The following is a 13,503-nucleotide window of genomic DNA, read 5'->3' on the forward strand; positions in this document are numbered from 1 at the left end:
AAATTAAATTAAATTCATCTGAATTATATGTGAATGTTATTATTCAGTCAGTATCGACATCTTGTTTAATATATTTTTGTATTGCTAATTTGTTCATGCACCAACTTGCGTATGCTTGTATAGATATAAAGACGACTGTTAAATGTGTAAATGCTTCCTTCGCATGAAATAACATTTGTTGCAGTAGTCATTGATTCTGTTCTTTGAATATCAAAAACAATTATCACAGTATTATGGCATCAATTATGAACAAAATGTATAGATAAACAGTATACCACATAAAAACCACGAACGGACAAACAAACAACAAACTATATCCCAGGAATAGATTAACTTAGCTATATTTGGTAGAATCTTTCGGAGTTTTAGGTTTTTAATGCTCTTCAACTTCACTACTATATTTGGCTTTTAACTCTTTTTCTATCGTTTTTTGTACACAAAACCTGAGATAACGTTCACAATTATTGAGTTTGACCTCTTTGGAGAGTTAATTTATTGCATAGAAAAAAATAAACTATCCAACAAAGCCAAGATTGAGAAATACAAACATCACTAACAAATCATGGGGTTAAATTCCGGTAATGCGGAAGAATAGGCACACGTCATGCTAACCATCGAAGATGTCACATTCGATAATATTTAATATTGGAAAAAGATGACAGGACTTTTGAAAAAGATTTGTGGTTATCAACAATACATTTATACAAGGGTCATCCAAATCATGAAGACGTTCGCAGAGATTTTGCAGGGATGTCTTCAATTTAACCACTTGGATCCATTGATGGATTAGCTGTCATGTAGGTAGTGATCCACTGCATGTCAAGACAATGACGATAGGAACTCAGCCCAGCAATAGCACATCAAATGTGACCAAGTGCGGGATGTGCCAGTTCTTAGTCACTTGTTCCATTGTTTGGTGAGCGTTTTGTTTTTTTCGTTTTTGTTTAACTGCAACTTTTTGAATTATCCAGACTAGAATGGCAGATCGAAATGGGGAAAATTGAAATCATCTCTTTTGTCAAAGTTTATTTCTCAAGAGAGGCGAAAGATACCAGAAGGACATTCAAACTTATAGAGTGGATAAAAAATAAAAGGAGAAACAAACAAACGATAGTACACAAGACACAGCATAGGAAACAATCCGATAAATAGTCTAATTATGTAGGTAATTTTCGTGGAAAGGGAACGGGTAAGTAGTTACGAGAATATGATCAAATCAGAGATCATATATCTATCATCTGTGAAACGGTTATTCCATAACGGTAAACCAACTCGTGATGGCGTCCGTAAAATGTACGAAGGGGTGATTTCAATTTTAACGTTGAGTCGTTTGTGTTTTCTCTTATTTTTGATATATTGAGATAAGACGTGGCACGGTACTTGTCTATCCCAAATTCATGTATTTGGTTTTCATGTTATATTTGTTATTTTCGTGGTGTTTTGTCTGATGATTGGTCAGTTTCTGTGTGTGTTGCGTTTCGGTGTTGTGTCGTTGTTCTCCTCTTATATTTAATGCGTTTCGCTCGGTTTTGGTTTGTTACCCCGATTTTGTTTTTTGTCCATGGATTTATGAGTTTTGAACAGCGGTATACTACTGTTGCCTTTATTTACCATTTGAATCTCTTACTTTTATAGCTTCCTTATGAGCAGCAACTCTCTATCAAGGAAATCTTAATAGGAAATACCAGCCCGAGACTGACGTACCAATTTGGAGCTATATAATATACAGGCGCTGCTGGAATGTTGCTTCATAGAAATGGAAAGTTCAAAATTTGAAAGCTGAAATCATCTCTTTTTGTCGTATGTTTTGTTTTCAACCGACCCTAATTGTAAATTTCTAGATGTAAGTCAATATATTAAGTAGATCTCTAGTTTGATGGGATAGCTGCGTTTAACATTTTTGAATTATTTAGTAAGATAACAAACATCATCTTACAAGTCGGCAAGAAAAGGGCACAGTTGTTTCCCATATTATCCTGCCTGTAGATGTAGTTCATAATGCATTTGTCGATATTCGAAATATTCTCTTGATTATATGGCATGCTCGTACCAATATAGTGAAATCTACATGGTGATCTTTTCACGTCTTGATTTGGACAACCGTTGTTATATTTCGTTGGGCACTTAAATTCGTGGATAAAGTCATCCACAAAAACCACAAAAACGTTACCCCACGAGTAAAAGTGCTATCACAGCATTGCAAAATGGGTCTTAGATTGTATGTTCTCTAAATGATCTTTAGATTTTTTAGTATCAACGTCACCCTTAGATTAGTCTATTTATTTCTCTTGTCAGTTTCTACATGCAAGTTTAGACGGAAAGACTTAAATATATCCATGCTTCCTTTATGTTAAGTACATTGGAATATATGCAGTCATCATTGATAATAAGTTTTTAACTATTCAGTGGAAGAACATCATCTTTAAAGCAAAAAAAGGAAGTTTAAGGATAATGCCAGCTTCTGTTCATTCTTCTTGGGAGGCTCCTGTATGAAGTTTGCCTCACACGCTAAGTCGGCAATCAGAGAGATATTGCATTCTATTTGAGATAGTATATAATAAATCTCCAAAGTATAGTATGAAGCAGAATTTCCGACTATAATTATCGGTAAATTCAACAGTAGGACCCACACATTGGTTTATTGTAGCATCAAATCCTTACTGCTGTTTTAACTGAGATACATTTAAATATAGATTATAAGTCCATCAGAAATCATCTCTGTAATTGTCATGTTGCATTTGACACATACTATTTGATTTGACTTTTTTCAAGTCTAATTGCAAAATATGCATGATGATGCTCATCCTAACAATTTACTATTTAATATTATGGTAATTTTGGTAAAATATGGTCAAAATAACCAAACACCCATTGAGGATGTATTTTAGCTTCCAAGTCAAGATTTCAACCTCATTTGTATACGGACAAGAAATCAAACAGACCATGAAAAAGCGTTATGATATGATTGCATGTGCTTGTCCATCCATTTATATTTATGTCCATGTCTTAATCAGGTGATAATTCGGGTTATATCTCATGATTAAATAAGATGGGATGATAGACTACAATATGCACAAAAAGCTGCTGCATAATAAAGAGTCCATGTATTTTTAATGATTCCTTTAGGACTTTTAGTAAATTAATATTCATTTTAGCATGGTATCATGTGAGAATATGAATCAAATTGATGTCACACTCCCTTCACAGCATGTCCCTTTTTTAACACTGACTGTATTATGATTATATGCAATCAAAAATTACTATTAATGGAAAATAAAATGAACTATCAAATATTTCAGAATTTTATTTAAAAAGTAGCATTTTATTGACATTCTTTATCAAATACTATACAGTACCATAATGATACTACCATTATTACATATTCAACAAGAAAATATACATTGATAAGACACTCCTTATAAAATTATAATACATGTATCATACTCTCTGTTACAATAGCTGCATTTTACAATCCTCAAATATATGCACATATTTATTGAATTAGAGGCAACCACAACATGGTTAAAAAAATAATTGTGTGCATTATATATATTTTATATGCATTTGTTTATCATGGCACTTTTGTTGATTTTAAGAGATTCACAGACAAAAAAAAAACATGATAAATTTACATGGCATTTAAAGACATTTAGCAAATAGGTAACTAAACTACAGATTAAGTGTTTTACACTAGGTACAATTGTCTTATAGGTATCAAACAAAAAAATTGTAGAAAGGTGATCTCTTTACTTGCTGCACCTTTTGCTATACAGGTAAAAAAGGGAATAATGTATGCAAATAGTTTCAAGGTTTACTCTGAAAATTAATTACAACAAGTACTAGCTATTTTCAGAAGAAACTTCTCATGGAAAATAATTTTATTTGAATTTTATGTTCTAGTGAAGGCATTTCTGAATGAGAGGGAGTATATGACTCCTGTTTACAGCCCTTCAAACCTCAAACAACCAAACTACAATCTATGACAAATGTGACTGATTTAAATTTCTAATTGTGAACTTCTCTGTTTTCAGCAGCGACATAAACTCTGCTTTAGTGTATGTTTTTTAATGCATATCTCAGTTAATAAGTTATGCATTTGCATTTTCCTGCTATTTAGACCTTATTATGAGAGGTGTTCTCCTAACTAAATATATTGCTCCAACAGAGTTATGAGGAATTTTGACTGAAATTGAAACTTCATAATTTCACCAATAGCTAGGTTGACAGATACAATGTCTCAACTATTAGCAACATTGTTTTGTCTTTCACAATTTTGACTGTCTTGCTCCTCTTGGAGTTCAAGTGATTTCTTCAGTTTTTGTCTGTTATCTTGATTTGTCTTAATCAAATTATGCGATTTAAAAAAATTATAAACTAGTGATGGGTTGAAAACACTTGATAAAGTTCACAGAAACACATGTTGATAGTACCTTACAGAATATTTTTTTCTCAAGTAAATAATAAAAGCTATGATCCATAACAGTGACAATATGACAAATATAAATCCACAAAAAATAATTTAATGCTCCAATGGGAAAAATCAATCATAAAATTCTGAGCATTTAAAGACAATCAGAACAATTGTAATGGCATAATTTTGTGATAATTTATACTAGTTCAGATATTTGAATCAGAGAGATATTTTTGTTTTAAATAAATTGAAAAAACAAATGCATCACCATACAATTTTTTTAGCACAGCTTGGTTTTATGACATTGTAACCATGCCAAAAACAGATTTATGACATTAGAGTGATTATCAAAACTGTCATGTTTAACTTTTAAAATAATACACATAATTGTTGATCAGTATAATAAAAAAAAACAGAACTTATTGTGCATGCATAACTCCTTTATTATGATATGAACTTGTTTATATCATATTTAAACCCCTTATCAATTATAATCACTTCAATATATTTTTTAAAATGATATATTATATATCTCCATGACTGATGTCAAAAGATATGTATAGCTTCAACAGTAAAAATAACAAATAAAGACATAATTTCTCATGCAGGTTGTAGAATAAATACCTTCTACATTCTTTGTTTATGTAGAAGCAGAAACATATCCAAACCAAGTAAGACTGTGCAAAATGGTATTTGGTTTTTCCATTATTTCATAAATACAAAAACTGACCAGCTACATAAACAAGAAAAGTACATGTACAAGCATATTTTGAATTTGAAAAGTAAACATTTAAAATTGCCATGAACTTATTCTGTTGTTCACCACACTAAATGTGGATCAGCTTGGTACTTTCTGTAGTCTTCCATTTTGAAATAGGATATTTCTGTTTCATTTCCTGTTAAAATATAAAACAATACATAAGAAGGAATCTTCAAAAATAACAATTTTTCACAGCCACTATTATCTTAAAGATAATCATACATTAACTTGAACACAGTTCAAATTGTTATCTCTTATTAATTATTACACAACTATACACATATAGCAAAATAAATAAAGTAAGAGCTATATTATGAATCACAGTGCATGTGAGCACTGAAGGGTAAAGATTGCTTTTATTTTGCAATGTGATTTTAAAATTAAAGATTGAATTGTATTTAGCAAATAAACCTATTAATGCAAATGATTTTCTAAATAAAAGTTATGGAGAAACAAAAAAGGCAATACAAATGATGAACTCTAAAAGATCAATATCATGTCCAGTAAATGAAATAATAAGTTAAAGATGTACAATCAAGGAGATGCATGTAGATAGAATTACATTCTAATGATCTTACCAACACCAGCTTCCATCAATGTGACTCCATCTTCTAAAATCAACTGATCATTTGCTATGTCAATAACAGGATCATTACTCTGAAAATATAATCAAATAGAGGGTCTGAATTCTAAAATGCATCACCTAACCAATAAACTTATCAAGACAGATGCAATTTTTTCTAGCAAAAAACATGTAACAATAATTGTAAAGGTTTCTGAAGAATGAAATAGAGATCAAGTCTAATTCATAACTTTCAAACAAGCTTATTTATAATTCTTAAAGAATAATCCATATTATAACAAAGTTGTTGATCCATTATGTAGCATAATCATTTATTTAGAAAGACTTAATCCCAAAATTGTGCATGAATATACGACTAATAAATATAGAAAACGTGGCCAAACCTACAAATCATAAATAATGTTAGATGGACATTGGATCATTTTGTCAAACATACGATGAGCGACATACACAGGCACTACATATATTGCTTACATTGTTTCAAAACATATATTTTACTTAGCTTTTTAAAAGTAGTCTTAAAGAACTTTTTTAAGGATTCATCCAAAATCTGTAATCTGATGATTCTAGTATGTAGTGGTTAGAAAATAAGGTGGATGTATTTATTTGGTTATACCTTGCTAACATAGAAAGGTGTGATAAGTAGAATATAATGCAGGGTTTCCGCTGGCGGTCGCCATTTTCGAAATTGCGCAAAAATAATAATTTGCGAAAAAATAATAATTTTGGCGATTAAAATTCGTCATTGGCGAAAGAATTTGGCGAAAGAAATATATATAACGATTTATTTACTTTTTTCGGGTTTCTCTGACTTAACCGATCATACAATACTCGGAATTCACCTTGAACTCATTAAGATTTTGACAGAAAATCAATAATCAGCTGATTGCATTCATAGCTATCGACATCAAAGGACTAATTAATAAAGATGTTGAGATTGTATGATATGACAAAATGGTAGGGTTAAATGGCTTCTGTCACATGTCACAATAGGGATTTTATTTACCACTTTGCGACACACGTGTTTGAAGCAAAATTTTTACGCTTCCTCTCCTTCTTTTAATGAAAGTCCAGAAAAGAAAATTGTTGTTATGACGAAAAATGTTCAAAAGCAAGAAAGGTCTCTGATTTAAAACGTTATCATTTAACTTTCATTTAGATCTTTGATTTGAGTGGGTATTTCAAAGTCTTTTCAGTGACACACGTGTTTCAAGCATATAGTTTTACTTATTTACGATGGTCTAGAAAAGAAAACTCGTTATGAAGAAATCTTTTCAAAAAGTTGGCATGAGAGCAATCCTTAAATGTAATGACTACACCTTACACGAGGGATCAATTCCAAGTGATAAGATGCTTCGTTTTGTTATAAAAAAAACACTTCTTATTTAGGGGGGGGGGGGCTGGAAAAAAAAGAAAATTTTAAGAAAAATATATTTGTTTTATATTGTTTTGGCGAAAGAGGTGGCGAAAAAAATAATTGACCCAGGGGAAACCCTGATATAATGTAAACATTTATCAATAAATAAAAAAGATGCCTTATTTACACAATTCATGATCAGACAATTAACGAAAATATTTTTAATACAGATAGCAACCAAAGACAACCTCTGAATTACAGGGTCCAGACTTGGGTAAAACATATAGAATGTAACATTTTCTGATACTTTTTAATAACAATTAGTAAGCTTACCTTAGCTCCATGAGCCTTATGGCTTATCTTCAGTGTATCTGTAAATAAAACAAGTTTATAAGTACAACAAATAAATCAAGTTCATTCAACATATCAATAGAAATATAATGTTAATGACCATGTACCAGTACTACACATTTCATGTCTTCATATCCACACATAAATATAGCATCATGCATGTAGTACTTTCTGATAAAGCTTCAACGTCAGTGAACGTTGGATGAATGTTTTGCAAGATGAATTACACTTGTATGCATAAAATAGGCAAAAAAAAAGGGGGGGGGGGCTGAATTAGATTGTGGTAAATGATGAATCTTAAACAGATATTTTATACCTTTACATATTATTATCATGATTATCACTATCAGGTAAAATAAGTTATAAATATACAAATAAGGGAGTTATGATTCTGGGAATAAAGTTTTATCTACTTTTATATATGAATAAAGCAGCTATACAATGTATGGTAGATGAAAACCAAACAGACGCCAAACAATAAGCTAGAACTTGTAGAAGATGAAAATTCATATCTTAACAATTGTAGGAAATATTTTTTTTACCTCCATGAGTTTAATATGAACCTGATATTCTTATCCTGTGTCATCAAATTTGTTTTCAAGATACTAGAAGTATCAAAATGATAGAAGTTGGTATGAAGTATTACTTAAATTTCAAGAACAAATTAATTTAAATATTCACACATTATATATTTCCATAATATGCTTTAAACAGAAAAATGCAGAAAGTTTACCTCATTATCCCAATGATCAAATAAAACATGTGGTCAGACACTGCAGTGTATACATGTATATGGCAAAACCATTAACCAAAACTGTCATAATATCAGTACAAGATAACTTATTACAGTAAAAATGGGTGAATAACTCACACATTTATGAATTCTTCCAGGCACCTTGCAAATGAACAGGATGGGTTGATAAAGGATTTAATGATGAGTTAATACATATGTACACTGTACATGTAGCTAATTTACTGTGAATGGTGTATTTAAGTTTTTAGTGCAAAGCCTTTTATAAACATATTAACACTTTTGGTATTTAGCTGTATTTTGCCTCCGAATGACCTTATATCACCTCCGAATAACCTTTTGACGTCAAGCGACAATCACTTTTTAGTTGTGACGTCAAATATTTTGAATTGTGAAGTCAAAGTTTAGGGAAACCTGTGTGATGTTATGTAATGGCGGACAAATTTGCATTCAAGTGTAAATATGTCTATTGTGACATTAATTGTGGATGCCTTTTAAATTTTTGGAGAAACACTATAGGAAGAAAATAGGCAGTCAATGATTGTCGAATTGGTTGTTCTTAAATTGCAGGGAACCAAAGTAACAACAAAAAGAAGCAAATGACATAAGTAAAGTAGTGTGGGATCTGTGCCTTGTGAACATTTTCTAAATGGAAAATACTGCTTTCATTTATAGTGTATAATATCATACTAAAAAAAAATATTTTGACATGAGCATAATTATATTTCCATAAAAATATTGGGTATCATGCTGCACAATCTTTTATTTTCTTTGTAGTGGCATGGTTTGTGAACTTTTTCTTCTTTATTAGTGTTTTGCATTTTGACATGGCAAAGGTAGCATTGTTATTTTTACTTGGACTTGTACATGTATCTACCACTTCTTTTGTTTTTCTATGTTTGATACAGTATTGCCTATATTGTGAAAACAATAAACTAACCATAACTATACTTCTTAAAAGGTGGTGGAATTCCTTGCATTGACACCAGATCTAAAAAAACACAAAGTTATATTTGAAATCAGTGCATTTAAGTCATATGATCCAACAAATAAAAGTACTGTAAATATGTGTTATACTTTTACTTTTACTTTTAAACATGTGTTCATGGACTTTCTTTAAAATGAAAATTCTTTATCTATTTAAAATCTTCAGAAATATACTGAATGTATTGAACTAATGTCTTTCCTTACTCTAATTCACCAATATAGCTGCACTGTATGCAATGTCAGACCGAAACTGAAAGGTTTCTATATACATGTACATGTATTATATTTCCAAAATCATACCTCAGAAAGTTTTTATAACATATAAACCTTTTGATGTTTGGTTCAGAAAAAAATCTCATGGCCCTTAAACTTATGTTCATTTTTTTTTTTAAACTTAAATATTATTCATGGTCACAAAGCTCATAAACTCATAATTGACAGTACATGTACACTTTCTTGGCCAAATAACATTAACTTGTTAAATTTGGACAAAACAAAAAAAATGTGATTTTACTATTTGAAACACCCATCTTCAACATGTGTTATTTTAGACAACTGGTCAGTGAGTGTGTATTAAAGTCTCTTTGCAAAAGATTTTATGTGAACTACATGTACATGATGACTGGAATAGTACCAATATTTTTATTGGTTTTTGTTTTAATATCACAGATCAAGATTGATTAACAGGTTAAATCTTCTGATCAGGAAAGAAATTAATACCAACTAAAATCTTTAGTGTCAAGAATATTGTTATTGATATATATATAGGATAAATATGGTCTTCTTTTATACAAAATATTCAAACAAAATACTCACATTAGTTTTTTTACCATCTATCTAGTGAATGTATTTTTTTCTAGAAATTGTCTTTTTAGCAACTTTTTTACAACAGCAAAATATCTCTTTTTAGCTCACCTGGCCCGAAGGGCCAAGTGAGCTTTTCTCATCACTTGGCGTCCGTCGTCGTCGTCGTCCGTCGTCGTTAACTTTTACAAAAATCTTCTCCTCTGAAACTACTGGGCCAAATCAAACCAAACTTGGCCACAATCATCATTGGGGTATCTAGTTTAAAAAATATGTGGCGTGACCCGGTCAACCAACCAAGATGGCCGCCACGGCTAAAAATAGAACATAGGGGTAAAATGCAGTTTTTGGCTTATAACTCAAAAACCAAAGCATTTAGAGCAAATCTGACATGGGGTAAAAATGTTTATCAGGTTAAGATCTATCTGCCCTGAAATTTTCAGATGAATCAGTCAATTGGTTGTTGGGTTGCTGCCACTAAATTGGTAATTTTGAAGAAATTTTGCTGTTTTTGGTTATTATCTTGAATACTATTATAGAAAGAGATAAACTGTAAACAGCAATAATGTTCAGCAAAGTAAGATCTACAAATAAGTCAACATGACCAAAATGGTCAGTTGACCCGTTTAGGAGTTATTGCCCTTTATAGTCAATTTTTAACCATTTTTCGTTAATTAAAGTAATCTTTTACAAAAATCTTCTCCTCTGAAACTACTTGGCTAAATTAATCCAAACTTGGCCACAATCATCTTTGGGGTAACTAGTTTAAAAAATGTGTGGCGTGACCTGGTCAACCAACCAAGATGGCCGCCACGGCTAAAAATAGAACAAAGGGGTAAAATGCAGTTTTTGGCTTATAACTCAAAAACCAAAGCATTTTGAGGAAATCTGACATGGGATAAAAATGTTTATCAGGTCAAGATCTATCTGCCCTAAAATTTTCAGATGAATCGGTCAATCGGTTGTTGGGTTGCTGCCCCTGAATTGGTAATTTTGAGGAAATTTTGCTGTTTTTGGTTATTATCTTGAATATTATTATAGAAAGAGATAAACTGTAAACAGCAATAATGTTCAGCAAAGTAAGATCTACAAATAAGTCAACATGACCAAAATGGTCAGTTGACCCGTTTAGGAGTTATTGCCCTTTATAGTCAATTTTTAACCATTTTTCGTTAATTGAAGTAATCTTTTACAAAAATCTTCTCCTCTGAAACTACTTGGCTAAATTAATCCAAACTTGGCCACAATCATCTTTGGGGTATCTAGTTTAAAAAATGTGTGGCGTGACCTGGTCAACCAACCAAGATGGCCGCCACCGCTAAAAATAGAACATAGGGGTAAAATGCAGTTTTTGGCTTATTACTCAAAAACCAAAGCATTTTGAGGAAATCTGACATGGGATAAAAATGTTTATCAGGTCAAGAACTATCTGCCCTGAAATTTTCAGATGAATCGGTCAATCGGTTGTTGGGTTGCTGCCCCTGAATTGGTAATTTTGAGGAAATTTTGCTGTTTTTGGTTATTATCTTGAATATTATTATAGATAGAGATAAATTGTAAACAGCAATAATGTTCAGCAAAGTAAGATCTACAAATAAGTCAACATGACCAAAATGGTCAGTTGACCCCTTTAGGAGTTATTGCCCTTTATAGTCAATCTTTAACCATTTTTCATAAATCTAAGTAATCTTTTACAAAATCTCCACTGAAACTACTAGGCCACAATCATCTTTGGGGTATCTAGTTTGAAAAATGTGTCCAATGACCTGGCCATTCAACCAAGATGGCCGCCACGGCTAAAAATAGAACATAGGGGTAAAATGCAGTTTTTTGCTTATAACTATGAAACCAAAGCATTTTGAGGAAATCTGACATGGGATAAAAATGTTTATCAGGTCAAGATCTATCTGCCCTAAAATTTTCAGATGAATCGGTCAATCGGTTGTTGGGTTGCTGCCCTCCAATTGGTAATTTTTAAAGAAATTTTGCCGTTTTTGGTTATCTTGAATACTATTATAGATAGCGATAAACTGTAAACAGCAATAATGTTCAGCAAAGTAAGATCTACAAATAAGTCAACATGACCTAAATGGTCAATTGACCCCTTAAGGAGTTATTGCCCTTTATAGTCAATTTTTAACAATTTTCATTAATTTGGTAAATTTATGTAAATTTTTACCAAATATAGTTCTCTGTTACTAACATGACTAATGGGCAAAGTTCATGATAGATATAATTGTAAGAAGCAAAATCGTTCAGTAAAGTAAGAACTTCAAACACATCACCATCACCAAAATACAATTTTGTCATGAATCCATTTGTGTCCTTTGTTTAATATGCACATAGACCAAGGTGAGCGACACAGGCTCTTTAGAGCCTCTAGTTTAATATCATATTTAATAAGATACATTTAACTGAATGTCGTATTTCATTTCCCTCTAACATGTTTTATTTTCAAAGGAAACCAACAATTTGTTTTAAAAACGCCTTGCCCCCCCCTAAAATGCTATTGTATTTTTATAAGACCTACATTGTACTGAATAAAAGAAGCTATGCAAGATAGTACATTTATCTATCTACCAAGGTGCATGCAATTATTTAATATGATAATATTTTTCTTGTTTCAATTATGATGTACATGTATGAGGCTATGAATGGGTCATCATTTATTGTGATATGAAAGGGGTTTGCAGATGAGATAATAATGGACAAAAAAAGTAGCTGGACCAACAGAATAAAGAGATAATGAAATAAAAAGAATAAATTGATTGAACATTTGTTGATGTCCAGTGGCAAATATTTCATGTGTTTTAGGACAATTATGATGTAGATCAAAAATAAAAAAACAGAGTGTACAGTAGTGGTAAAAAAAATATATAGAATTATTAAATCAATGATGACCCCCATACCACAACTATTTCGTCCTGATAATCTGCCACACTTAACTTATTTTTTTTTAACCTAACTGCATGTACTGATTTACCTTTATTCATTGGAATTAAACTCATTTTCATATGTGGGGCAAGAATGATTTATCCTTTTTCATAAATGGGTCGAGTTGGTAAAACAAAGTATGGCAAATTGGTAAAACAAAGTATGGCAAATTGGTAAAAATAGGGGCGAAAAAGGAGTTAAAGTGGGGCAATATTTTACAGTGGCACTTCTTGTTTTGCTTCCCTTTATACAATGAGGGAGGTTTGTGGTACCTAAACGAAGACACATTTCAATTTACAATATTAGTAACCTTTTTTGATTGCTTCTTTGAATGAACTGGCAGTTTGAGTAAAATCTACATCATGAAGAACAATATGTTTGATGTTCCTGTGTTCAAAAGATCTGACCAAGCGAATAGTTATAGTTCCTGATGACATTAGCAGGGAAATAAAACAGTTTATTCTTGTTCTTATGTCCAATGTAAACAAATCAACGCTAGTTAGAGTTTGAATTACGTACACAAAAACAAATGGTTGAAAACGTGCTTGTATTCTAGATGTAATGT

The 13,503-nt window shown here is 31.3% G+C and overlaps 1 protein-coding gene across 1 annotated transcript; it reads right to left on the reverse strand.

Annotated features, from left to right (window-relative positions):
- Positions 1-3,284: 3,284 nt before the first annotated feature.
- Positions 3,285-13,446, reverse strand: LOC134707303 (UPF0538 protein C2orf76 homolog). Its single transcript, XM_063566951.1, has 5 exons — positions 13,249-13,446; positions 9,154-9,204; positions 7,445-7,482; positions 5,750-5,828; positions 3,285-5,307 (listed from the first exon to the last, which is right to left on the reverse strand). The coding sequence occupies exons 1-5, from the start codon at positions 13,373-13,375 to the stop codon at positions 5,231-5,233; spliced, it is 372 nt and encodes a 123-aa protein (XP_063423021.1). The 5' UTR covers positions 13,376-13,446; the 3' UTR covers positions 3,285-5,230.
- Between the last annotated feature and the right edge of the window lie 57 nt (positions 13,447-13,503).

The sequence above is a fragment of the Mytilus trossulus genome, chromosome 2 (assembly GCF_036588685.1).
Source record: "Mytilus trossulus isolate FHL-02 chromosome 2, PNRI_Mtr1.1.1.hap1, whole genome shotgun sequence".
Lineage (NCBI taxonomy): Eukaryota > Metazoa > Mollusca > Bivalvia > Mytilida > Mytilidae > Mytilus > Mytilus trossulus.

Excerpts from the sequence above, each read along its gene's own strand:
- LOC134707303 (XM_063566951.1), bottom strand. The coding sequence starts at position 13,375 with ATGTCATCAGGAACTATAACTATTCGCTTGGTCAGATCTTTTGAACAC. Across the intron at positions 7,483-9,153 it reads TTTTAAGAAGTATAGTTATG|ATACACTGAAGATAAGCCAT; the intron begins GTTAGTTTATTG and ends TTTTATTTACAG. Across the intron at positions 5,308-5,749 it reads ATTGATGGAAGCTGGTGTTG|GAAATGAAACAGAAATATCC; the intron begins GTAAGATCATTA and ends ATATTTTAACAG.